At 43.4% G+C, this 24,650-nt stretch overlaps 1 protein-coding gene across 4 annotated transcripts in view; it reads left to right on the forward strand.

Moving 5' to 3' along the window:
* LOC143035843 (lymphoid-specific helicase-like) overlaps positions 1-23,237 on the forward strand; it is a 115,578-nt gene extending 92,341 nt beyond the window's left edge. For all 4 annotated transcript variants that reach the window (XM_076202902.1, XM_076202905.1, XM_076202903.1 and 1 more), the window contains 5 exons: positions 2,089-2,212; positions 2,385-2,542; positions 2,879-3,044; positions 12,005-12,287; positions 22,609-23,237. In XM_076202902.1, the coding sequence (XP_076059017.1) occupies positions 2,089-2,212; positions 2,385-2,542; positions 2,879-3,044; positions 12,005-12,287; positions 22,609-22,739 (862 nt within the window). In that variant the 3' untranslated portion in view covers positions 22,740-23,237. The remainder of the gene's footprint in view (positions 1-2,088; positions 2,213-2,384; positions 2,543-2,878; positions 3,045-12,004; positions 12,288-22,608) is intronic.
* The last annotated feature ends 1,413 nt before the right edge of the window (positions 23,238-24,650 follow it).

A 24,650-nucleotide genomic window follows, 5' to 3' on the forward strand; every position in this document is an offset into this window, starting at 1 on the left:
GGGTGGAGGTAGAATGTAGGTTGAGAGAAGCGAGTAAATATCAGGGTGGATTGAAAAGTGTAATGAGAAATAGACATCTGGGAATGGATGCTAAGAGGAAGTTATATGAAGGAGTGATTGTGCCAACAGCATTGTACGAGGCAGAAACATGGAACATAAGAGAGAAGGAATTTGAGATGAAATGTCTGAGAAGAAGTATGATAGGGGTTACTAGGCTAGATAGAGTGAGAAATGAGGAGGTGAAGAGGAGAACAGGGGTGGAAAGGGAACTGGGAGATAGGGTTGATGAAAGAGTATTAGGATGGTTTGGACACATGGAAAGAATGAGTGAAGAAAGATTAGTAGAAGTGTGGAAGGCAGAGGTGGAAGGAGTGAATATGAGGGGATGTCCTAAGCTGAGATGGATGGATGGGGTGAAATGGGGATTACAAAAGAGAGGAGGAAGGATGGGAGAGGACAGAAGATAGGGGTGAATGGAGAGGGGTTGTGTTTAGATGAGGCTGTGATGCATGAGGGGGAGTGGGTGGGGGATGGGAGATGAGGAAGTATGTATGAGAAAAAAAAATTGATGCAGCCTGAAGGGATTTCTCCCCGTCTTCTTTTCTGCATGGGGGGACGGAGAGAGGGGGTCACTGAATTTATGAAGCAACCTTGCTGTGGATGTGCTGTGTCTTGCGACACTGCTTCTGACTCAGTGCAGTGGACAGGATGCAGGGATGACCCATCATCCAGGAGGTGCCAAGATAAGAGTGAGGGAGGAGGGTGGAGGGGAGTGGAATATATAGGAAATGGAATGGGTGGGAGTGGTTTCTATGCCTTTTTCTTTTTGGCTACCCCCCGTGTAGGGGGAAAAACCTTTTGCTGTATATATGTATGTAGAAAGAATACAAAGAGCAACAACAAAACTGACACCAACTCCTACCAAAATGACATATGAACAAAGACTGTCCAAATTAAAATTATCAACTCTGGAACAAAGAAGGGAAAGAGGAGACTTACTAACTATAGAATTATGAAGGGAATGGAAATCTTAGATAAGAATGACTTATTGAAATGGGACAATGAAAAAACAAGAGGACACAAAAAGAAACTCAAAAAGATAATTACAGAAGAGATCTGAAAAAAAGAATAGCTTCCCACACAGAGTGATAGATACTTGGAACAAATTGGACAAAGAAACAGTGTGTGCAAACACTATTAAAGATTTTAAGAAAAAACTTGATGCTGAGAGATACAAAGATGGGTCACCATGAGCATAGCTCCCTTCCCGTATAATACAACTAGGTAAATACATACACACACACACACACCAAGGGCTTTTCCCCTGTTATAAGGTAGGAAGCCAAGTCTAAGGCACAAACCCACTTATACCTATTCCACTCCCATCCACCACCCTTGTTACTCTCTTGTCTTAGCTCCTCATGGATGAAGGGTCATCCTAGTCTCCTGCCCACTATCCAGGTCAGAGGTAATACAGCAAGATAGAGAAGATCACCAAACATATGAGCAGATAATATGATAACACCCCACCCCCCACCCCCGGGCAGCTGTTCACAACGCGGTCATCCAACCTCTTCTGGTAGCTTAGAAGTGGTGGTGACCGCACCACAGCCTGGCCAAGTGGACTCTGTCCTTTCGTGGGAGAGAGGATTCAGAAGGGTGGATATCAGGGGGTCTGGCATGCAGCAGTGTGTTGTCTTTCAGTGTGTTAATGGAGCGGTGAGTGATATGATTATGAATATGTTTCCGGAGGCTGGTATTTGGTGGTTGTGGAGGAAGAGAAGAGAGTATCTGTGCGTGATAAAGGTCTTTGGGTGTTGTTTTAATGTTTGTTGGTGTGTGTGGGTGTTCTGCTATGTAGTGTAGTGGGTGTGATGCGTTTGTGTTGGCTGCGGCAAGTGTTTGTGTGCCTCTCATGTCGAGGTGGTCCTTGACTTTGAGGACTTTTGTTTCATGGTGTAAATGGTCTGTAGGTGTTGTTATCAGGGAACAACAACTCCCCCCCCCCCCATGTCCTCCTCCTTCTCTATTTATAAACTGCCATTCATTATGGTTATTGGGAGTAATACTTGTATTAATTTTCCACAGAAGTGAAAAGAAGAAGACATCTGTAACAAGCATAAAACTACAAAATATTGTAATGCAGTGCAGGAAAATTGTTAATCACCCATATCTGGTAGAATACCCATTGACTGATGATGGAGAATACAAGGTAGATACAATTATTTATGGAAGTAATTGATTCACTGGAAGGTTCCCTTTGTCTTGTGCTTTTAATTTCATGAGTACCATTTCAGATTTCTATAACATCTTTATTTATTTCAGTAGAATGTATTTCTGTATTTGATATTGGATAGGTTCATTGATTGTGATACTCTTTGCAGATTGACAAAGAAATAATTGAACTCTCAGGGAAACTCAAGGTACTTGACCAACTGCTGAAGGAGCTAAAGAAACGAGACCACAAGGTTCTCATATTCTCGCAGATGACCAAAATGCTTGATATACTTGAAGATTACCTCACATTGCAGCCCAAATTCAAGTAAGTCTTATAACTTCAGTGTTACCTATGTAGGAACTATGGAGATAACCATATTGAGAACAAGGGATTGGGTGATAGCTCACTGGGCTGTATTCCTCATAGGGGCAAGGAAAGTTAGAGGTTAAAGTTCCAAGAGGTAAGTATCTCTGCTCCTAGGACAGCAAATGAAACCTAAAGTGGCATCTCCAATTAAGACGTAAGATATATCAGATTCATATAAGCATTGTGCATACATTTTCCCATGTAAGGTGGAAAAAACCCTTGGTATATGTCTGTATGTGTATACAAGCATTTTGGTATATACCTTTTGTACATAAGTATATACATCTTTGACAGGTATCGGAGATTTGATGGTAGAATGGATTTGGACAGCAGGAGAGAAGCCATTGAAATGTTCAACACAGATCCTGAGCAGTTTATTTGTCTCCTCAGTACTAGAGCTGGAGGTTTGGGTATCAACTTGACATCTGCTGACACTGTCATTCTCTTTGATTCTGATTGGGTAAGAGTAATTAGATTTTACAGGATTTGATGAAGTATGTATACAGTTGAATTTGAAGTTGTAGATGAAAGAATGACATGGGCCAAATGGATGGTTGTCATGTCCATTCCATCAATGTAATAGAGGAGGGTGGTACCACTAGATTATAGACAAATCCTTGACCAGTATGATAGACAAAATGTATGAAAAAATATGAAAAATAGATGAATGAAATATTTGGAGAGGGAAGGAATTATGGTTAAAGTTTGGATTTAGAAAAGGGAAATACTTGTAACCAACCTATTGTTTTTATGTGATTGTTTGATGTGCTGCATGTGATAAGGTTGAGTGCATTGTATATACCTGGATTTCTAAAAGGCTTTTGACAAGCTGCAGCACAAAAAATTAGTATGAAAGTTCAAAAATACAAGAGGCCTTAATCTTTAGCATACAGGGTCTAACAGATATATCCGTACAACTTCTTATCACATGTTTTAAGATTAATATCTCGGGTTATAATAAAAAGAGAGTTATGAAATTTTCAGTATATTTAGAAAAGGCAATAAGAACAATGATTTCATTCAATGTAACCACCTTCAGCTGTTATGACGCTTTCAATGCGTTTACGAAACTTGGATACAGCGTTGATGATCTCAGACTTTGATAATGAACCCACAGCCTTCTTGATGTCTGTCTTCAGGGTTGTTATACTTCTGTGTGGCTTGTCACATGCCTTGGCCTCAATTCGCGCCCAAAAATAATAATCTAAAGGGTTTAGGTCTGGCAAATTTGAGGGCCACAACTCTTTGTTCCAGAACTGCACATTTGACCCTTCGAGAAGGTTGGTGGTCCTCTTCGCTGTGTGGGCTGGAGCCGAGTCTTGTTGGAAGACAAACTGGTTGCCACTAGCCTTATCTTTCATCCAGGGTATTATTTTCTCTTCTAGAACTTTGCAATAGACAACGGCATTGACTTTCTCCTTGTTGTTGAAGAAGTGAGTGAAGACGTCCCCCTCAGTTGACACCACACAGAGCACCATGACACTCGCTGGTTTCTTCGTCGTTGTCTTGTGTTGAACCTCTGAGGATGAGGAGGCTATCCAGCGATCATTCCGCTTATTGAAAGTCGCATCAACCGTGAAAATCTTCTCGTCGGAAAAAACTTGATGACTGAGCCATTCGACTTCATCCAGTTCAACAGCTTTTGGCACCTGGTCAAGCGGATTTCTTTCATTTTTCGTGTCAAAAGATGTCTTTTTCCTTGTGAGAATGAGGTTAATCCCAATATCTTTAATGCTCTGTGAATTGTCATTGTGCTGACACCTCTCTTCTTTGCCAATGTCGATAATGGTAAGGCTGGATTTGCATTGACACTTCTCTTGAGATCAGCTAAAAAGCGAGGTGTTAGAATTCTGCCCCTTCTGGGCTTGTGAGCAGCTCGTTGGTCTTCGCCGGTCTCATCAAAACGTTTACAAACATCGTAAACAGTTTGTCTGGAGTATTTTAGCATCCTTATTATGGCGCTAGGAGTGTGACCCGCGCGACGAAGTTTGCATATGGCTGAACGTTTGGCTTGTTCCATTGCTTAATGATTATTGCACCGGTGCTAGTATACAACTGGCTAAATTATTAGACAAATGGAAGTATCTGGAAACAATCAGAATTGCCATATGTTACTTTTTAAGTGCTTAAAACCTCTTCAAAGTTTGTACGGATTTATCTGTTAGACCCTGTATGCTGACTCCAACGTCACCATCATGACATGCCAGTGGGTATATGAAGATGCAGATGTCATCATCCTGATTATATTTATTTTGTAGTAGTAGCTACATACATATACCAAGGCTTTTTCCCTCTTACAAGGGAGGTAGCCAAAAAGAAAAAGGCATAAAATCATTCCCAGCCATTCCATCCCTAAAAATACACTCCACACCCCTCCACCCTCCCTTTTATCTTAGCACCTCCTGGATGATGGGTCATCCCTGCACCCTGTCCATACATCAGGCAATTTAAGACTGCACATGAGTATTTGACTTGTATTGAAGAGGTTAAAAGAGGTACACTGGAATAGGTAAAAAGCTTTTTAACCACTTCTCCAACAATTTTTTGTTAAAAACGTTTTGTATTTGGATGATTTTTTTTTTTTTTTTTTTTTTTTATGCTGATTATGAAAAACAATTTTTATTTGATTTTATTCCCATTTTTGTGGTTGACGTTTTATTTTGAAAATACCTTTGTAGGCAAAAAACGAGTTAATTCGTCTTCCTATAAACCATATGGTTTCACCAAAAGTTTCTTCAATTTTTTCTTGTGACCAGTTCATTTCTTCTGGCATTTTCATGGCAAAAAATACAAAAATTTCAGCCTCTGTTACAGGGCGCCACAAAGAATTGCCTTGTCCAGGTTGTTCAACAAAATAATTAGTCTCTACCAGTACACAGTCAATAATCCTGTTATGAAAAGAGTGAAGATTTGAAAAGGACTCATTTCTGTTGGGTCTTCATCAACCATAATTCCAGGATTTCCTGTGAATGGGAAAGGAAAGCTTCTAGGAGCTGTCAAGAGCATGTGTCAGGATTAGAAATGGAGAGAGTGAGTGGTTTAAGGTGGTGCAAGAGGTAAATGCAAGGGTGGTGGGTCAGGGATTAGAGATGGTTAAAGAAAATGGAGAAAGTGGGAGGTGAGCCAGCAGTTGTTTGCGGACAACACTGCGCCTGTGGAAGGATCGGAGGAGGGATTGAGGAAGTTGGTGACAGAGTTTGGGAGAGTGTGAAAGAAGAAAGCTGAAGATAAATGTGGGTAAAAGTAAGGTGATGAAATGTACAAGGGGTGAAAGTGGCAGCAGACTGGAAGTGAGCATTAACCACTTCACTCCGGGCCAAAATCTCGCGGGCAGCATTAGCTGCCAGACGTACGATGTTGCATCATAATACTCGCATCATAAAAAATAGTCACCGCTTATATTGATCGTTCTCTCTTTCACCCGTGAATTTTGATAACCATAGAAAATGTGATGAAGCCACTACAATGGATATAATCAAGACGCCGATATGGCAGCCTCGCTTATCCACTTGCTCCCCATGCTGCCTAGAAGGCGGTACCGTATGGAAGTTAAGGGAGAACAACTGGAGGAAGTGGATAGTTTTAGATACTTGGGTGCAAATGTGGCAGGAAAAGGTGGAGTGAAAGTAGAGGTAGAATGTAGATTGAGAGAAGTTAGTAATTGCCTTGGTGGATTAAAAAGTGTAATGAGGAATAGACATTTGGGAATGGATGCTAAGAGGAGACTGTATGAACGAGTGATTGTGCCAACAACACTATGGGGCAGAAACATGGAACATAAGAGGAAGACAGAAGGAGTTTGAATGTGTTTGAGATGAGGTGTCTGAGAAGTATGATGGGGGTTACTAGACTAGATATAGTGAGAAATGAGGAGGTGAGGAGGAGAACAGGGGTGGAAAGGGAGTTGTTGTTGTTGTTGTCGTTCCCTAGACTGTCCGAGCAGTCCCGTCTCCCCAAGGAATGCCATAGCCGAAACATGATTGTGTATAATGCAGTCTTCCATTATGTGTTGTATGGTATGGGGTGAAGTGTTACATCCTGGGCAGCTGTTCACAATGCGGTCATCCAGCCTCTTCTGGTAGCTTAGAAGTGGTGGTGACCGCACCGCAGTCTGGCCAAGTGGACTCTGTCCTTTCGTGGGAGAGAGGATTCAGAAGGGTGGATATCAGGGGGTCTGGCATGCAGCAGTGTGTTGTGTTTCAGTGTGTTAATGGAGCGGTGAGTGATATGATTATGAATATGTTTCCGGAGGCTGGTATTTGGTGGTTGTGGAGGAAGAGAAGAGAGTATCTGTGCGTGATAAAGGTCTTTGGGTGTTGTTTTAATGTTTGTTGGTGTGTGTGGGTGTTCTGCTATGTAGTGTAGTGGGTGTAATGTGTTTGTGGTGGCTGCGGCAAGTGTTTGTGTGCCTCTCATGTCGAGGTGGTCCTTGACTTTGAGGACTTTTGTTTCATGGTGTAAATGGTCTGTAGGTGTTGTATTTGTGCAGCCTGTAATTGTTTTTAGGGCTTTGTTTTGTATGATTTGAAGGGTGTTGTGGTGTGTCTCACTGAGATTAGGAGCCCATGCAGGACTCGCATAATTCAACACTGAGCGTATGCATTGTTTGTATATTGTTATATTAGTTTCTTTGTTTTGTCCAAATGTTGTTCCAGTGATTGACTTAAGTGCGTTAAGTCTGGGTGTGCATTTGTTTTTTATGTTTGTGATGTGTTGTTTGAAAGACATGGATGTATCGTATGTTACACCAAGAATTTTCGGTGTGTTTGTGTGTGGTATTAGAGTGTTGTTGATGTAGAGATGAGGTATTTATTTGTGTTCTTTTGTCCAGTTTGTGAGAAGTGTTGCTGTAGATTTGGTTGGAGCTATTTTGAGTCTGTTTGTGATGAACCATGTGTTGAGTGTGTCAAGGTATGACTGGATTATTTCTGCAGCTTTGTCTGTGTTACGATGTGTGCATGTGATTGTTATGTCGTCTGCGTAGAAGAGATTTGTATTTCTGAGGTGTCTGGCGTGGGTAAGTCATGCATGTATAGATTAAATAGTGTGGGGGGTAGAACTGAGCCCTGTGGTACTCCGTTCTTAATGTTTCTGATGTGCGATGATTGGCCATTATATGACACGTAAGCATTCCTACCTGCCAGATAATTGGCCAGCCATCTTTTGGTGTTATTGTGCATGTCTGTGTTATATATTTTATTTGTTAGGTTGTGGTGGGGGATAGCATAAAAAGCTTTACTAATGTCTAATGTTATAAGAAGTGTTCTGTGGTGGGGCCTATCTGAATTGATGCCATCTAAAATTCTTTGTGTGAGGTTTGTCAGAAGAGTGTTTGTGGAGTGTAGTGGCCTAAAACCGTGTTGTGAGTCAGCAAGGGGAATATGTGCTGTGACAAGTTTAAGTATTAGGCATTCAATGACTTTAGAGGGGGTGCAGAGAAGTGTGATTGGGCGGTGCGATGTTGGGATTGTTGGGTCTTTGTTCGGTTTTGGAATGGTGATTATTTTACCATGCTTCCAGATGTCGGGTATAGTGTTATGTGAATAGCTGTAGTTTGCAATGTTTGTGAGTGCGTGTATACCTTGTGGTCCAATGTGTTTTAGGTGGATGTTGCTTATGTTATCAGGGCCACAGGCAGATGAGTGCTTGAGACTATGTATTATGAGTTTTGTCTGACTGTCTATGAAGGGTGTATAGTCTGAGTCTGTGGGAAAGTCTTTCTTACGTTGAATGGTGCGTCGGTCGTCAGGGTGAGAAGTGAGATGGCTTCTCTGTGCAAAATGACGTACGAGTGCGTTTGCTTGTTGTCTGTTTGAGGGTAGATTATCTGTTGTTGTGATTATTGCTGCGTGAGAGCGTGTAGTGTTACTGTTGGATAGTGTAATGCTGTTGAGTGTTTTGTACAATTTGCTGGTGTTTGTTTTGTGATCAAGTGTATTGATAAAGTTTTGCCAATTTTGTGTTTTTTGTTCATGTATTTTATTGGCAATCACAGTGTTTAGTGTTTGTATTTGGTCTGCTATGTTTTGAGGGATAGGTGTGGGGGTACCGTGTTTAAGTGTGTCACGTTGTCTGATGAGGCTTTGGATTTCTGGTGTGAAGTTGGGGTTGTGTGATTTTCTGTTGCCTCTAGGGATGTATCTCTTGTCTGCATTTTGTATGATTGTATTAAAAGTGTGCACAGCATTGTTTATGTTTGTGATTGGTGTACTGTTAAGTGTTTCAAAATGTTGTTCTGTCTCTTCAATAAAAGCTTCCCAGTTAGCTCTCTTGTAATTGGTGTGTGTCTGTGGCCAACTGGGGTGCATCTTGTTTTGGTGGTAATGATGATTAGAAGGTGGTCAGAGCCAAGGGTTCTGACCACTCTCCATGATGTTGTTGGGGTTAGGCAGGGGGAGCAAAAGGTGATATCAGGAGAGGAGGGAGTGTAGAGGGCTTGGTGTGGGATATGTGTATGATTATGTGTGTTGTTCATGATAGTCAATGAGTCAAACTGAGTCTGTATATCAAGCCCTCTGTCTGTGTCAGGGTTGTCGACATACCAGGCAGACGACTTGGCGTTGAAGTCTCCACCCATGATCAGGTTGGGGATTGAAGCTAGTTGGCTAAAATGAGGCCTGAAGGTGTCCGGAACTGTGGGGGATGATTGGGGGGGGAATGTACATGTTAACTATTGTCAGTGTTGATTTGTTGCCTGTGCAGATTCGAATGGATTGGATTTCTGTTGTGTTATCTGTGGTAGGGAGGAGAATTTTGGTTGTGGCACTTGTGTCCACAAAACAGATGGAGTGGTGGATCAGGGTGATGAGTCCACCGCCATAGCCGTCAGTCCAGTCTTGTCTGATGGTGGTGTAATTATGAAATGATGGTGTTTTGTGTGAGTGTCTTAGTTTTGTTTCTTGTAAAATCGCAATGTGTATGTTGTGTTGTTTAAGAAAGTGTTCAAGTTCAAGTTTTTTCGTGTTAATACCGTCAATGTTGTGTTGTAATATGTTGATGTTGTGTGTTTTGTATGTGTTGTATGTTGCCGTTTGGGGTTGAGGTTGGGGTGGTAGTGGGGAAGGTGTAGGGTCTGGGTCAGAGGGGGGGAAAGGAGAGATCGGGGACAAAGGAAGGGGAGTACTAATCGGGGGTAAGGGCAGAGGGAAATTGGGAGTGGGTGAGGGTGCTGGCTGTGGTTGGGGAGGTGGGAGTGGGGTTACTGGAGGGCAGGTAGAACATGTCCAAGTGTTTGTGTATTGGTTTGTGTCAGCAAGTGTTGTACAAGTGAGGTGGGCCCAGTTTTTGCACATATTGCACTGAACTGAGCCCTTTGTCTGTCTGCTCGAAGTAAGGGCAGAGGGAAATTGGGAGTGGGTGAGGTTGCTGGCTGTGGTTGGGGAGGTGGGAGTGGGGTTACTGGAGGGCAGGTAGAACATGTCCAAGTGTTTGTGTATTGGTTTGTGTCAGCAAGTGTTGTACAAGTGAGGTGGGCCCAGTTTTTGCACATATTGCACTGAACTGAGCCCTTTGTCTGTCTGCTCGAAGTAATGGGTTTAGAGCATGTTGGGCATGTGTATTTTGTGGTGGGCCCAGGATTGCTCTCTACATCTCCAGCTAAAAGTAGAAGAAGAGGGGTGATCGCCGGAAAATCACCCCTTGGTGCAGAAAAAACGTAATATTGCATGTAGGGGAAAAAGGATTGTGGTACTCCACAAGGTAGGCGTAGCTCCTCTTGGGGATCGGTGCCACCTGCGTAGAGCCAGTGGCCAAGGGTGGTTGCTGCCGTTTGGCCCCCAACTCTTGGGGTTGGGGGGTGGTCCCACGACGTAGATGCTGCAGCTCCATAACAGCACTGTATGGGGCAGAAACATGGAACATAAGAGAGGAAGAGAGGAGTTTGAATGTATTTGATATGAGGTGTCTGAGAAGTATGATAGGGGTTACTAGGCTGGATGGAGTGAGAAATGAGGTGAGGAGGAGAACGGGGGTGTTATCTGTGGTAGGGAGGAGAATTTTGGTTGTGGCACTTGTGTCCACAAAACAGATGGAGTGGTGGATCAGGGTGATGAGTCCAACCACCCCTGGCCACCGGCTCTACGCAGGTGGCACCGATCCCCAAGAGGAGCTACGCCTACCTTGGGGAGTACCACAATCCTTTTTCCCAACATGCAATATTACGTTTTTTCTGCACCGAGGGGTGATTTTCCGGCGATCACCCCTCTTCTTCTACTTTTAGCTGGAGATGTAGAGAGCAATCCTGGGCCCACCACAAAATACACATGCCCAACAGTGCTGTTGGGAGATAGGGTTGATGAAAGAGTATTAGGATGGTTTGGACACATGGAAAGAATGAGTGAAGAAAGACTAGTAAAAGAGGTATGGAAGGCAGATGTGGAGGAAGTGAACATGAAGGGATGTCCTAGGATGAGGTGGATAGATGGGGTGAAGGGGGCTTTGGGAAGAGGGGAATGTCTGTTGATGAAGGGCGAGAGAGGACAGAAGACGGGTGAATGGAAAATGGTTTTATATGGATGATGTGATGCATGAGGTGGAATGGGTGGGGCGATGAGGGGTGAGGTAGTATGTGTGAGCAAAATTTGATGCAGCCCGAAAGGATTTCTCCCCGTCTTCTCCATTTATGCATGAGGGGACAGAGAGGGGGTGTTGCCGATTTAATGAAACGTCCTTGCTGTGGATGTGCTGTGACTTGCGACACTGCCTCTGACCCAGGGCAGTGGACAAGGTGCAGGGATGACCTGTCATCCAGGAGGTGCTAAGATGGGAGGTGAGGGTGGAGGGGAGTGGAGTGTATTTAGGGATGGAATGGGTGGGGATGATTTTATGCCTTTTTCTTTTTGGCTACCTCCCTTGTAAGGGGGAAAAAGCCTTGGTATATGTATGCATGTATGGAAAACGTGGTGGTGCTGCATTCATGTTGTCCTCTGACAACTTGAGGCTTATCCAAGCTCTCCCATCACCTCCCTCCTCCTCATCATCATCATCATCACTTGTGGAAAAGTAGTCATTGTCTGATGAACTGGCACTGTCATCAGAAGTATTCAAGCCTCTGAGGGAAGGTTCATATTCACTATCTAACTCAGAATTAGACATTTGGGGTGTAATTTCTTTGAAAAAGTAATAAAAAAACAAGTGGCTGCTGTACCAAGTCTAGTAAGAAAGGGCCTTGAACTGCCCCAATGCTACCTTGTACGCCTCTGCCAGTGTACTTATTAGGGACACCAGTCTATAATTTGTTGGGCCTTCCTTATCCCCTTATATACTGGCATTATATTGTCATTTTTCCAGTCTCCTGGTAATTTTCCTTCTTTGAGCATTCAGTTATTTTGTATGTTTTTCCTCTGTGTATATATATATGTATGTGTGTATATATATATATGTGATATATATTATATATTCCATCCATTCTTTCCATTTTAGAACCCTCAACAAGATCTTCAGGCCCAGGATAGGTGTCATCGAATTGGTCAGAGTAAGCCAGTTCTCATACTCCGTCTAATAGCTGCTTCAACCATTGATGAGTACATTATTGAAAGAGCTGCTACAAAGAGAAAACTTGAGAAGATCATTATGCAGAATGGTAAATTTAAATCAAGCAGATTAGAAGATCGTCCAGTTAGTAGTGCCTTGGATATTCAAGAGTTGCAGGAACTGCTCAACCAAAGGGACCATATCAAGTTTAATAATTCACTTAATGGAAATGGTAAGAACTTTAATGTATGATTTAACATTTGAATATAGAGTAATGCAAGAAGGCTTAATTATGGTGGTAGAAGATGCTAGAAGGATGTACCTACATATACCAAGGGTTTTTTCCCACTTGCAAGGGAGGTAGCCAAAAAAACAAAGGCAAAAAAATTATTCCCACCCATTCCATCCCCAATACACTCCACTCCCCTCTACCCTCTACCCTCCTGCTTATCTTGGCACCTTGTGGATGACGGGTCATCCCTGTATCCTGTCCACTGTCCTGGGTCAGAAGCAGTGTCGCAAGACACAGCACATCCACAGCAAGGCCGCTTCATTAACCTCTTCACTCCAGGCCAAAATCTCGCGGGCAGCAATATCTGCCAGACGTACGATGTGTCGTAATAATACTCGCATCATAAAATATAGTCGCCGCTTATATCGATCATTCTCTCTTTCATCCGTGAATTTTGATAACCATAGAAAATGTGAAGACAGTATAGAGAGTATGTCATGCAGGGGCAACTACAATAGATATAATCAAGACGCCGATATGGCAGCCCCACATATCCACTTGCTCCTCATGCCGCCTACATATGCAGCACTGTATGGAAGTGGTTAAATCGGCGACCCCCCCCCCCCCTTCTGTCTCCTCATGCAGAAAAGGAGATGATTGGGAGAAATCCCTTCTGGCTGCGTCAAAATTACTCACACATACTACCTCACCCCCATCCCACCCACCATCCATTCCACCTCATGCATCACATCACCCATATACAACCATTTTCCATTCACCCCTGTCTTCTGTCCTCTCCCATCCTTCCGCAACCGACATTCCTCTCTTCCCCAAAGCCGCTTTTACTCCATCCATCCATCTCATCCTAGGTCGCCCCCTCATGTTCACTCCCTCCACACCTGCCTTCTATACCTCTTTTACTAGTCTTCACTCACTTTCCATGTGTCCAAACCATCTCCATACTCTTTCATCAACCCTATCTCCCAATTCCCTTACCACCCCCGTTCTCCTCCTCACCTCATTTCTCACTCCATCCAGCCTAGTAACCCCTATCATACTTCTCAGACATCTCATATCAAACACATTCAAACTCCTCTCTTCCTCTCTTATGTTCCATGTTTCTGCCCCATACAGTGCTGTTGGCACAATCACTCCTTCATACAATCTCCTCTTAGCATCCATTCCCAAATATCTATTTCTCATTACATTTTTTGATCCACCAAGGCATTTACTCGCTTCTCTCAATCTTCATTCTATCTCCACCTCCACTCCTACTTTTCCTGCCACATTCACATTCAAGTATCTAAAGCTATCCACTTCCTCCAGTCTCTCTCCCTTAATGTTCACTTCCAGTCTGCTGCCACTTTCATCCCTTTTACATCTCATCACCTTACTTTTACCCACATTTATCTTCAACTTCCTTCTTTTACACACACTCCCACACTCTGTCATCAACTTTCTCAACCCCTCCTCTGATCCTGCTACAAGCGCAGTGTCATCTGCAAACAACAGCTGGCTCACCTCCCACTTTTCTCCATTTTCTTTAACCATCTCGAATCCCTGACCCACCACCCTTGCCTTTACTTCTTGCACCACCCCATCCATGTATAAGTTGAACAGGCAGAGTAACATAACACAACCCTAATGAAGTCCCACCTTTACCTGAAACCACTCACTCTCTCCATTTCTAATCCTGACACATGCACTACTACTCTCATAAAAACTCCTGACAGCTCCTAAAAGCTTTCCTCCTATCCCGTATATCTGCAAAACCTCCCATAGTGCCTTCCTGTGTACCCAGTCATAATCCTTTTCCAAATCCATAAAAGCCAAAAAAACATCCTTACCTTTTCCTATTGCTTTCTCACATATCTGTCTTACCACAAAAATCTGATCTACACAACCTCTAACTGTCCTAAATCCACACTGTCCCTCACCAATTACTCCCTCTGTTCCTCTCGTAATCCTCTCAATCAAGATCCTCCCATAAGCCTTCCCAACTACACTCAGCAAGCTAATCCCTCTGAAACTACTACACTCAACACTTGTCCCCTTTTCCCTTGTAAAGAGGAACTATACAGGCACTCTTCCAGTCCTCAGGCACTCTACCCTAACTCCAACAAACATTGAATAACCTCAGCAACCAATCCACCATCAATGTACCTCCTTTTTTTTAGGTATTCTGCATGGCATCCATCCAGACCAAATGCCTTACCTGCTCTCATCATCTTAACAACTGCCTTCACTTCATCCTTCCTTATTTCTCCTCCATTTTCCTCACTCATCACGATCATTTTCTTAGCACTTCCCACTGCATCTATCTTTCCCTCACTATCCTCCTTCACATTTAGCAACTCCCTAAAATACTCTGCCCATCTTCCTCATACTGCCTTCTCTTCCATTATCATCTCACCATCTGCATCTTTTACCTTTTCTTCTCTACTTGATTCGCCTCCTCTTCCTCTCTTAATTTCTTTCCAAAACATCTTTTTATTACTAACAAAATTTTCTGTCATACTCATACCCCATTTCACACATCCCCTTTTTGCCTCCTTTACCTTTTGCTTTACTTCTCTTTTCTTTGTACCTCTCATATGACTCCCTCATCCTATTTTGTAACCAGTCTGTGAAAGCTCGCTTCTTCTCCTCTACAACTTTCTTCATTTCTTCGTCCCACCACTCACTAACCTTCCTTCTATTTCCTCCCATCCTTCTTATTCCACACACCATCTTTGCACACTTTATGACTCCCTCCTTGAACCATCCCCATTCGTCCTCCACTCCTAGCTCTACTCTATCCCTCACTCCCTCCCACTTCTCTCTCAGCTTCTTCTTGTACTCCCTCTCATTCAAAGAGTTCACTCTAAGCACCTCCCCACCTTTTGTCCTTTTCCTCTTTCTACATCTATCCTCCATTCTCAACTTACCTTCCACCAAAAAATGATCTGATATTCCCCTACTCTCTCCCCTTAGAACATGTACTCTTCCTATTATACTCCTATTATCACTACATAGTCCATTAACACTGTCTACCACTCTTCCATCCACCACCCTCTCCCATGTGTACTTATGCTTGACTTTCTTCCGAAACACTGTATTTGCTATCACCAACTCTCTAGACACATCATTATCAACTCTCCACTACAATTCTCTCCTGGAACTCCACATTTCCCAACTACTCCGTCAATTGGTTAATTTCCTTCCCTAGCATTAAAGTCGCCCAATACTAATACAATGACGTTCCTCCCTAATCCCTCTATGCACTCATTTAAATCTATTCAAAAAGCCTCCCTTTCTTCTATACTGTTCTCACTACCAGGCCCATATGCACTTATAAAAACCCACATCTCCTTTCCCAGTTTCACCTTCATCCACATTAACCTTGAAGAAACCTCCTTCCACTCCACTACATGTCCTATCTCTTCACTTAATAATATAGCCACCCCTTCTCTCCCTTGCCCTCTCTTCACTCCTGAGAACCTCCCAACCACACTCCCAAACTCACACTCTCCCTTCCCTCTCAACTTAGTTTCATTCAAAAGCCAACACATTCATCTTTCTTCTCACAAATATACCTCCTATCTCTTCCCTTTTACTTTCATCTGTACTACATCCACACACATTAAAAGACCCAAACCTTAGGGTGCTTGTTGGAAAACTCCTAGATCCTCTTATGCCTTTACTTTTTTTAGGAATGTCCCCTGTGGGGCTACAGGGAGAAGGATGCCTGGTTCCAATCCCCGTCTCGTTTTTCTCGCCTCTTACGATCCAAGTGGGAATACTTGATGGCAGCATTCTTTTCCCCAACCACAGGGTAGGCAAAACAAGGAAATGAAATTCAGAGAAATGGTACAGGACAGCAACAAGTGGTTAGGGGACAGCATAACGGAGGGACAGTAGCAGTATAATAAAAGTTTCATCATTTCTCTGTGAGCAGAGTCCTCCTCTATCACAGACAAAATGATGTGTGGCTCTGGTCCATAGGGGCATCCCATATAGACCCTAAAGTATCAATTGCATGCTATTTTGCCATAACAACATGCAGCCAATACCCCAGATGGGTAGAAGATAATGGTAAGGATATTGCAAAAGAGTACAGTTAGTAATTTTGGAGTTATTGAAGTTAATGTGTAGGGAGTTTTGGAAGTAATGTGAATGCAGTTACGCATGGGGATTTGGATACTAGAGTAGGTGATGAGCTAGTAAATGGAATAATAGGGAGGTATAGTGTGCCAGAAAAGAACAAAACAGAGGGAAAATTTTGGAAATATGTGTAGAAAAAAATTATAATAGCAAACAGCGTTTAAGAATGAAGTGTACAATTCACATGAGCCAGGGTTGTTGGTGAGAGGACATTTATAGAGTGTGTAGTGGTGTTCAGAAGGATGATTGGAAGATTTTTGGATGTGAATGTAAAGGAGAATGTGGCAAAATGTCTGAAGTGATGATATAGAGGAGGTAGCCAGCCAAGGAGCACACCCACTCTCACCCATTCTTGTCTTGTCTCATCTGGATGTAGACCAAGAATGAAATGGATTGATGGAGTTTAATGTACAGTGATTGTTGATGGATGAGGAAATGATGCAGCTCTTTTTTTTTATCTCTGTATTTCTTAAGTGGATCAGGGAGTGAGGTCACAATTTAGTGAGGTGGTGGAGATGAACCAACTTTGGCTAATGGATCTTGTTATTGAAGTACTGTGTTTTGCTGCATTGTCTCTGACCCAGGAAAATGGGCAAGATGCAGAGATGACCTGTCATCCAGGAGGAGCCAAAAAAAAGAGCGGGTGGTGAATGAGGGTGGAGTGGGTGGGGAGGAAATGGATGGGAGTGGAATTATTCCTTTTGGCTTTGGCCACCTCCTTTGTAAGGGGGAAAAAGCACTTGGTATATTATGTATACTTCTGACCCAAGCAGTGTGGCAGGGAATAGGGATAACCCATCATCTTTGAAGTGGGATGCTAAGATGGGAAGAACACCTTCCATACCACCCACTTTTTCATATATTTCATACCATTCACTGCCATGTGCGACTCTGTAGACATAAACTTTTCTTTAACCCCTTCAATACAGGCCAAAATCTCGCGGGCAGCATTAGTTGCCAGACGTGCAATGTTGCGTCATAATACTCGCATTATAAAAAATAAAGTTACCGCTGTATTGCTCATTCTCTTTCACCCGTGAATTTTGATAACCATAGAAAATATGATGAAGCCAATTTACAGAGTATGGGGGTCACATAGGTACAACTACAATATATATAATCAAGATGCCGACATCGGCATCCTCGTGTACCCACTTGCTCCTCATGACGCCTACGTAGGCATCATCGTATTGAAGGGGTTAAGCTACCCATTACACTCGCATTCAACCTACCACCATCAACATTCCTTGAACACCATTACTTTAGCCTGTATTCACCCCAAACTTTCTTCTTGTGCAGTATTATCCACAAATAACAACTGCATGAATCCTCATGCTCATCCATTCTCATCCAGACTATCAAAGAGAAAGGTAAACCAGCTTCAGTTGTGGAAGCACTGTATTGCATTCAGCGTAAGCGGTATGGAAGGGGATAGGGGTAGTTGAGATGAGAGGGATATAAATTGGGTTTTAATATGTATATAATGGGTGTCAGCTTTGACTTGGCATTCCCAATAAGGGGGTAAGTTTCCTTTGGTAGAAGAATAGTATGTATATAATAGAAGAGATATGTAAGCATGTGGTGGAGTGGAAGGTTTCTTCAATGTTAATGTGGTTGAAGGTGAAACTGGGGAGATGAGGGTCTTTCAGGCATGATATTCTTCCAATTTAAATTGGAATTCAATTTTTTTCTTTTCCTGACAATGATCTCGATTTTTTGTCATTAATTCCCGATTGTAATAAACGATCCTACATACATAGACCAAAGGCTTTTTCCCCCTACACGGGGGGTAGCCAAAAAGAAAAAGGCATAGAAACCACTCCCACCCATTCCATTTCCTATATATTCCACTCCCCTCCCTCCCTCTTATCTTGGCACCTCCTGGATGACGGGTCATCCCTGCATCCTGTCCAATGCCCTGGGTCAGAAGCAGTGTCGTAAGACAGCACATCCACAGCAAGGCCACTTCATAAATTCGGCGACCCCCCTAATGCAGAAAAGGAGAAGACAGGGAGAAATCCCTTCGGGCTGCATCAAATTTTTTCTCATAAATACTTCCTCACCCCCCATCCCCCACCCACTCCCCCTCATGCATCACAGCATCATCTATACACAACCCCTCTCAATTCACCCCTATCTTCTGTCCTCTCCCTTCCTTCCTCCACAGACATTCCTCTCTTTTGTAAAGCCCCTTTCACCCCATCCATCCATCTCATCCTAGGACACCCCCTCATATTCACTCCTTCCACCTCTGCCTTCCACACTTCTGTTACTAATCTTTCTTCACTCATTCTTTCCATGTGTCCAAACCATCCTAATACTCTTTCATCAACCCTATCTCCCAGTTCCCTTTCCACCCCTGTTCTCCTCCTCACCTCCTCATTTCTCACTCTGTCCAACCTAGTAACCACCATCATACCTCTCAGACACCTCATCTCAAACACATTCAGACTCCTTCTCTCTTCCTCTCTTATGTTCCATGTTTCTGCCCCATACAATGCTGTTGGCACAATCACTCCTTCATATAATCTCCTCTTAGTATCCATTCCCAAATGTTTATTTCTCATTACACTTTTTAATCCACCAGGGCTAGGGTGCCAATAAAAATCAAAAGTTGGAATTTTTTATCATACTATATTGGGATTCTGAGGAATACATACATATTTTCAGCATGGTCGGGTGATATTTAGTGATGGTGGATGACAATTTTGTAATTCCACCTTCAGCTATGTAAGGGAAGTCGTCTTTTCGAGTGCTTCATGGCAATATTCTGCCCTTTTTTGGCAAAATTTTCCTTCCCCCAGCAGCCAGCTTGTTCCCCTACACTGCACACATGCCATATAACCCCCTCGGTGGGGGGGTATCATGGGAGACCACCCCACACATTGTCACCATGCTGGCCGAAGGAGGGTCTCCTTGGAGGAGGTGCTGGGCTGGCAGTGGCAGTGGTCTTCAGTGACCTGGAGAAGGAACTGGTGCTGTTCCTTGTCTTTTGTCAGGTGAAGATTGAACACTTGCATCAGGGCCACACCCCTTGCTCTGCCATGTCGTTGGCCACACGCATTCCTTGTATGAGGCGGCAGGCGTCACTGAAAGTCTTCTTTTCCCACTTCTGTGGATTTGTGGAAAGGAAGTCCAGCAAGATACCGAGAATTTCCGGGAGGCGTCGAGACCTCTTAGAGGCAAACGAAGACTGTGTTGCTGTTGTTACACTCTTTTATGGAATGTTGATTCATTTGGGGGCTTTCTCTGTTCCTTCTTACTGCAGGATGGCTTGGGCAATGGCTTGTTAGGTAGAGGGACAGAGCCACAGGTTGAAGAAGGACTGGCCGATCAGGTGTTCACTCAGATACCAGAAATGACGCTTCAGTACCTTGAAGCATGCCTTTCCAAGAGGAGAATCATGGTATCCCAGGAGGTCCTTTCCGAGTTGGAGACCATTGGCTGGGGCATAGGTGGGGAGTTTGGACTCGAACCAGTGGATGATGTAGACCTTAAAGATGAAGAAGAAACACTTGAGGCCTGCGATCTCCCCCGGCATTACCAAGCTGGTGATGTGCTCTCTGAACAGCAACATCTTCAGGGAGTAGGATATGCGTGCCATCCACCACGCTCGGTGGAGAGCACCAGGGCACCGGATTGTCATCTTGGGAAGAACACCTCCAAAGAAGGCGATGGTGAGCTCCGCCAGTTCCCTGTAGTCGTCTTGGGGCTGCCTCTGGATCATGGTGGCATTCAGGGATTCGATGGTGGCTTCCCTGTTGGCAGCCAAGGTCTTGGGGAGGTCAGAAAGAGGCTGGATTGCCGAAAGATCAATGAACTGCCAGTGCAAAAAGAGGTTGATCTCAGGAATAGAAGAGGGTCCCAAGCACAAAGCAAAAGCCATTTCAACTAGAAGTTCGTGCATGTGGTGACGGCAGGCAAACGAGAATAGGGGCTGCTCCATCTTTTCCTGCAGTATGGTGCAGGCTCTGTTGACATCGCCAGTGTTTGCACTGGTGGTGTCGAAGCATATCCCTATGACACGATCACTGAATCCCCAGTCTTACAGACACTCAAAGACAGCTGTGGCGGCAGCCTTGCCTATCCCAGCACGTAGCTTTGGAACACCCAAGAGTTTCTTCACACCTTTACAGGTGACAAGGATGGCGAGCCGGTCGGCTCGAGATCCATCATCTTGAGGGATGATTTTACCGTCCCAGTGGACGGTAAGGGAAGTCTGCAGACTGAATGCCTCCTTGATTTCCTCCGCCAGCGACGCCTGGTACTTGGCCCTTGCCTTTCTGATGGACTCTGGGTTGAGGACGAGTTCTTGGGGATCATGGCCCAAGCTACTTGCCGTTGCAGCTACAATTCAAAGAGCCTGACGGCTGCTGACCCCCATCTGATCCAGCACGCTGACTAGATCAGGGAACATGACTGTCTTGGTCCCCCACATTCTCACTCGCTTGGGTGTTGAGGCTCCTTCGTCACCAGATGAGGAGGTTGAGGAGGGATGGACTGGACTGGAGGATGTGGACGAGGAGGACTCCAATAACTCGGTCTCCTCTGCCATCGGCGACCGTTTGCGTCCACCACGTGCAGCAGTTCTCTCTCGTCGACGAACCCCAGCTTCCAACTTCTTGTTATGCCCCGCCATGGAACTCCGTCTCCCCTTCTCCCGCTGCGCCATGAGGAAGTCCTTGTCCTCCTTGATGGTCATCAGCGTGGGTGATGTCCAGAAGGTCTGGGAGACTTTCTTCAAACATCTTCTGCTTCTCCCAGGGCTTGACTCCTGTATTCCGCTTGCTCTTCTACAGAACCTTCCACTCTTCAAAGAGGGAAATGATCTTTCTCCTGATGCTCGTTTCTGCCATCTTTGGAATCCGGGCTCAGAGCCAGAAGTCCAAAACTTCCTTGGCCACCTCTGCAGTGTGTCAGGAATGGTTTTCTTTTGATCCTTGTGATAGAAGAAAAAGCAGTGGAGGGCATCTCCTCGGCTTGGGAATTTGGCACCAGTTATGCACTCGATGCTATGTCCTACTAACCAAATCTCACTCTTTTTTCGGGTAACCATGACCTGTGGGAAGAGATAGAAAACTTTAAAGTCATTCCGTCACCATTAAATATCAACCAGTCCTTAAACTTTGCACATAATAGTGTCTCAACACAATGCAGAATTCCACTGAAGTAGGTGAAAAAATCACAACTTTCAGAAATTGCCTTAGATGGCTATTGGAACCCTAACCAAGGCATTTACTCGCTTCTCTCAATCTACATTCCACCTTCACCTCCACTCCTCCCTTTCCTGCCACGTTCGCACCCAAGTATCTAAACCTATCCACTTCCTCCAGTCTCTCTCCCTTAATACTCACTTTCACTTTGCTGCCATCCCCTCCCCTTGTAGATCTCATCACATTACTTTTAACCACATTTATCTTCAACTTATTCTTTTGTACACCTTCCCAAACTCTGTCACTAACTTCCTTAATCCCTCTGATCGTGCTACAAGCACAGTGTTGTCAGCTCACAACGGGGTTATCTACCAGTTTTCTTCATTTTCTTTAACCATCTCCAATCCTGATTGTTATTTTGATGGAACCTGAAGAGATTTCTCCCAGTCTTCACTTTTTCTGCATGAGGGACAGAGAGGTGGGGTCGCCAATTAAATTGATTGGCCTTGCTGTGGACAGTGGGCAAGAAACAAGGATGACCCATCATCAGGAGGAGCCAAGAAAAGAGGATTGAAGGGGTGGTGAATGAGAGTGGAGTATGTGGGGATGAAATGGGTGGGAGTAGATTTTTGCCTTTAACTTTGGCTACCTCCAATGCACATACATACATATACCAAAGGCTCTTTCCCCCTAACAAGGGAGGTAACAAAAAATCAAAGGCATAAAATCTACTCCCACCCATTCCATTCCCACATACTCCACTCCCATATACTCCACTACCATTCACCCTACTCTCTCTTATCTTGGCTCCTCCTGGATGATGAATCATCCCTGCATCTTGCCCACTGCCCTGGCAAATGCCCTTGGTATATGTATGTACCATTTGTAAGTACTTGTTATTGGTTTTTGTGTATATGTGTCTCTTCATATATCTACATACCAAAAGGTTTCTTCCCCCTTATAAGGGAGGTAGCCATCTATCTACTGTATGCTAGTATATTAACATTTTCCTCTCTTATTTTCAGTATTTAGCAAGGAGGAGCTGAACAGGTTATTAGATCGTAGTGATTGTCATAAATGGTCAAATATGAATGGAAACTCCAGTAATGAAATGAATGGTGTTTTCAAGGTGATTAATCAAAATATTCTGCATTGAAATTATGAAAATAAAACATTCCTTTGTGTCAGGGAAATTGTTTTTTTCCTTTTTAAGAAACTCTGTTGTATATTTAGTTATGAAATTATTGTTGTAGGAACCAAGTTATTGGCATTATTATAAAAGGAAAATGTTGCAAATTACTACACTGTATATGTTCTGTGAAGGGGAAAATTATTACAAACTAAATGGCTTTTTCAGTCTACATTACCAAAAACATGATTGACTTGCCAAAGATAATTTCAGTAAAAGCCCAGGGTAGATCAGGAGTTGAATGTTTTATTTAATTTTATTTTATTTATTTAATTTTTATTTTTATTTATTATTATTATTTTTTTTTGTGTTTCATATCCCTTTGGAATTTACCTCTTATAAATTGAATAGCTATTTATGGTACCTGAAAGAAGTTGGTCATTTATATGATTAACTTTTAGGCAAATGAACTTGCACAGTATTTTAATTCAATCCATTCTTTTGTACAATTACTATAATAAAATGTAAAAACAATTCATGTTTGAAATTATTGTACATACATATGCCAACAGCTTTTCCCTTTACAAGAGAGGTAGCCAAAAAACAAAGGCATAAAATCCACTCCCACCCATTCCATCACACATACTCCACTCCCATTCACCCCCCCTCCCTTCCTCTTATCTTGGCTCCTCCTGGATAACTGGTCATCCCTGCATCTCGCTCACTGCCCTGGGTCAGAAGCAATGTAGCAAGACACAGCACATCCACACCAAGGCATTAAAGGACCCAAACCTTAGGGTTTTGGTCGGAAAGCTCCTCCAAGACTCTCTTATGCCTTGGCTTTTTTTAGGAATGTCCCCTTTAGGGCCACAGAGAGAAGGATGCTTAGTCCTATCCCCATCCTGTTTTTTATTGCCTATGACTCAAGTGGAAACACTTGATGCCTCCACTCCACTGCCAGTAATAGACTTACTCGGTTCAATCAGCAAAGATAAACATGGCAACATTTGGCAAATCATCTAAAAATAATCTAACCCTGTACACATCCATGGCTATCTTCACATCAACCAGTGAAAGGTTCCTCTCACAATATCACACCTACTGCTAGACTGCCCTATTTACACAACACCCCATAACAACTACTTATTCTGTCGTTTACCCCCTCAAATAACAATGACTGCACCCGCTCCTGGATGTCAAAACACCAACACCTTTATCTTCTCTCCACAACTCCATACAGAAAAGGGAATTATCAACCAAATCATACTGTTGAGTAACTAAACCAAGATATCTACCTATATATGTATATATATATATATATATATATACCAAGATCTTTTTCCCCTTTATAAGAGGTAGCAAAGTCAAAGGCACATATCTACTCCCAACCACCACCCTTTCATCTTGGCTCCTCATGGATGATGGGTCACTTATCGCACCCATTGCCCTGTGTCAGAATCAATGTAGCAAGAAAAAGCACATCCACAGCAAGGCCATTTTACTTGATTGGCAACCCCGCTCTCTGTTCCCTCATGCAGAAAAAAAGAAGACTGGGAGAAATCCCTTCGAGCTATGCCAAAATATTATGCCCCCCCCCCATCCCCCATTCCCCGCCCCTCCCTCCCTTGCATAACAGTATCATCTATACACAGTCACTCTCCACTCATCCCTATATCTTGCCTTCTCCCTTGCTCAACACGTATTCCCTTCTTACTCAACACCCTTCACCTCATCCATCCATCTCATCCTCAGTCATCCCTTCACATTCACTTCCTCCACCTCGGCCTTCCACACCTCTTTTACTAATTGTTCATCACTCATTCTCTCCATGTGTCCAAACCATCCCAATAATCTTTCATCAGCCCTATCTGCCATTTCCTTTTCCACTCCTGCTGTCCTCACTCTATCCAATCTAGTAACCTCTACTATACAAAGGAT

The sequence above is a fragment of the Oratosquilla oratoria genome, chromosome 19 (genome assembly GCF_046742065.1).
Source record: "Oratosquilla oratoria isolate Oo_2021 chromosome 19, ASM4674206v1, whole genome shotgun sequence".
NCBI classification, from domain to species: Eukaryota; Metazoa; Arthropoda; class Malacostraca; order Stomatopoda; family Squillidae; genus Oratosquilla; species Oratosquilla oratoria.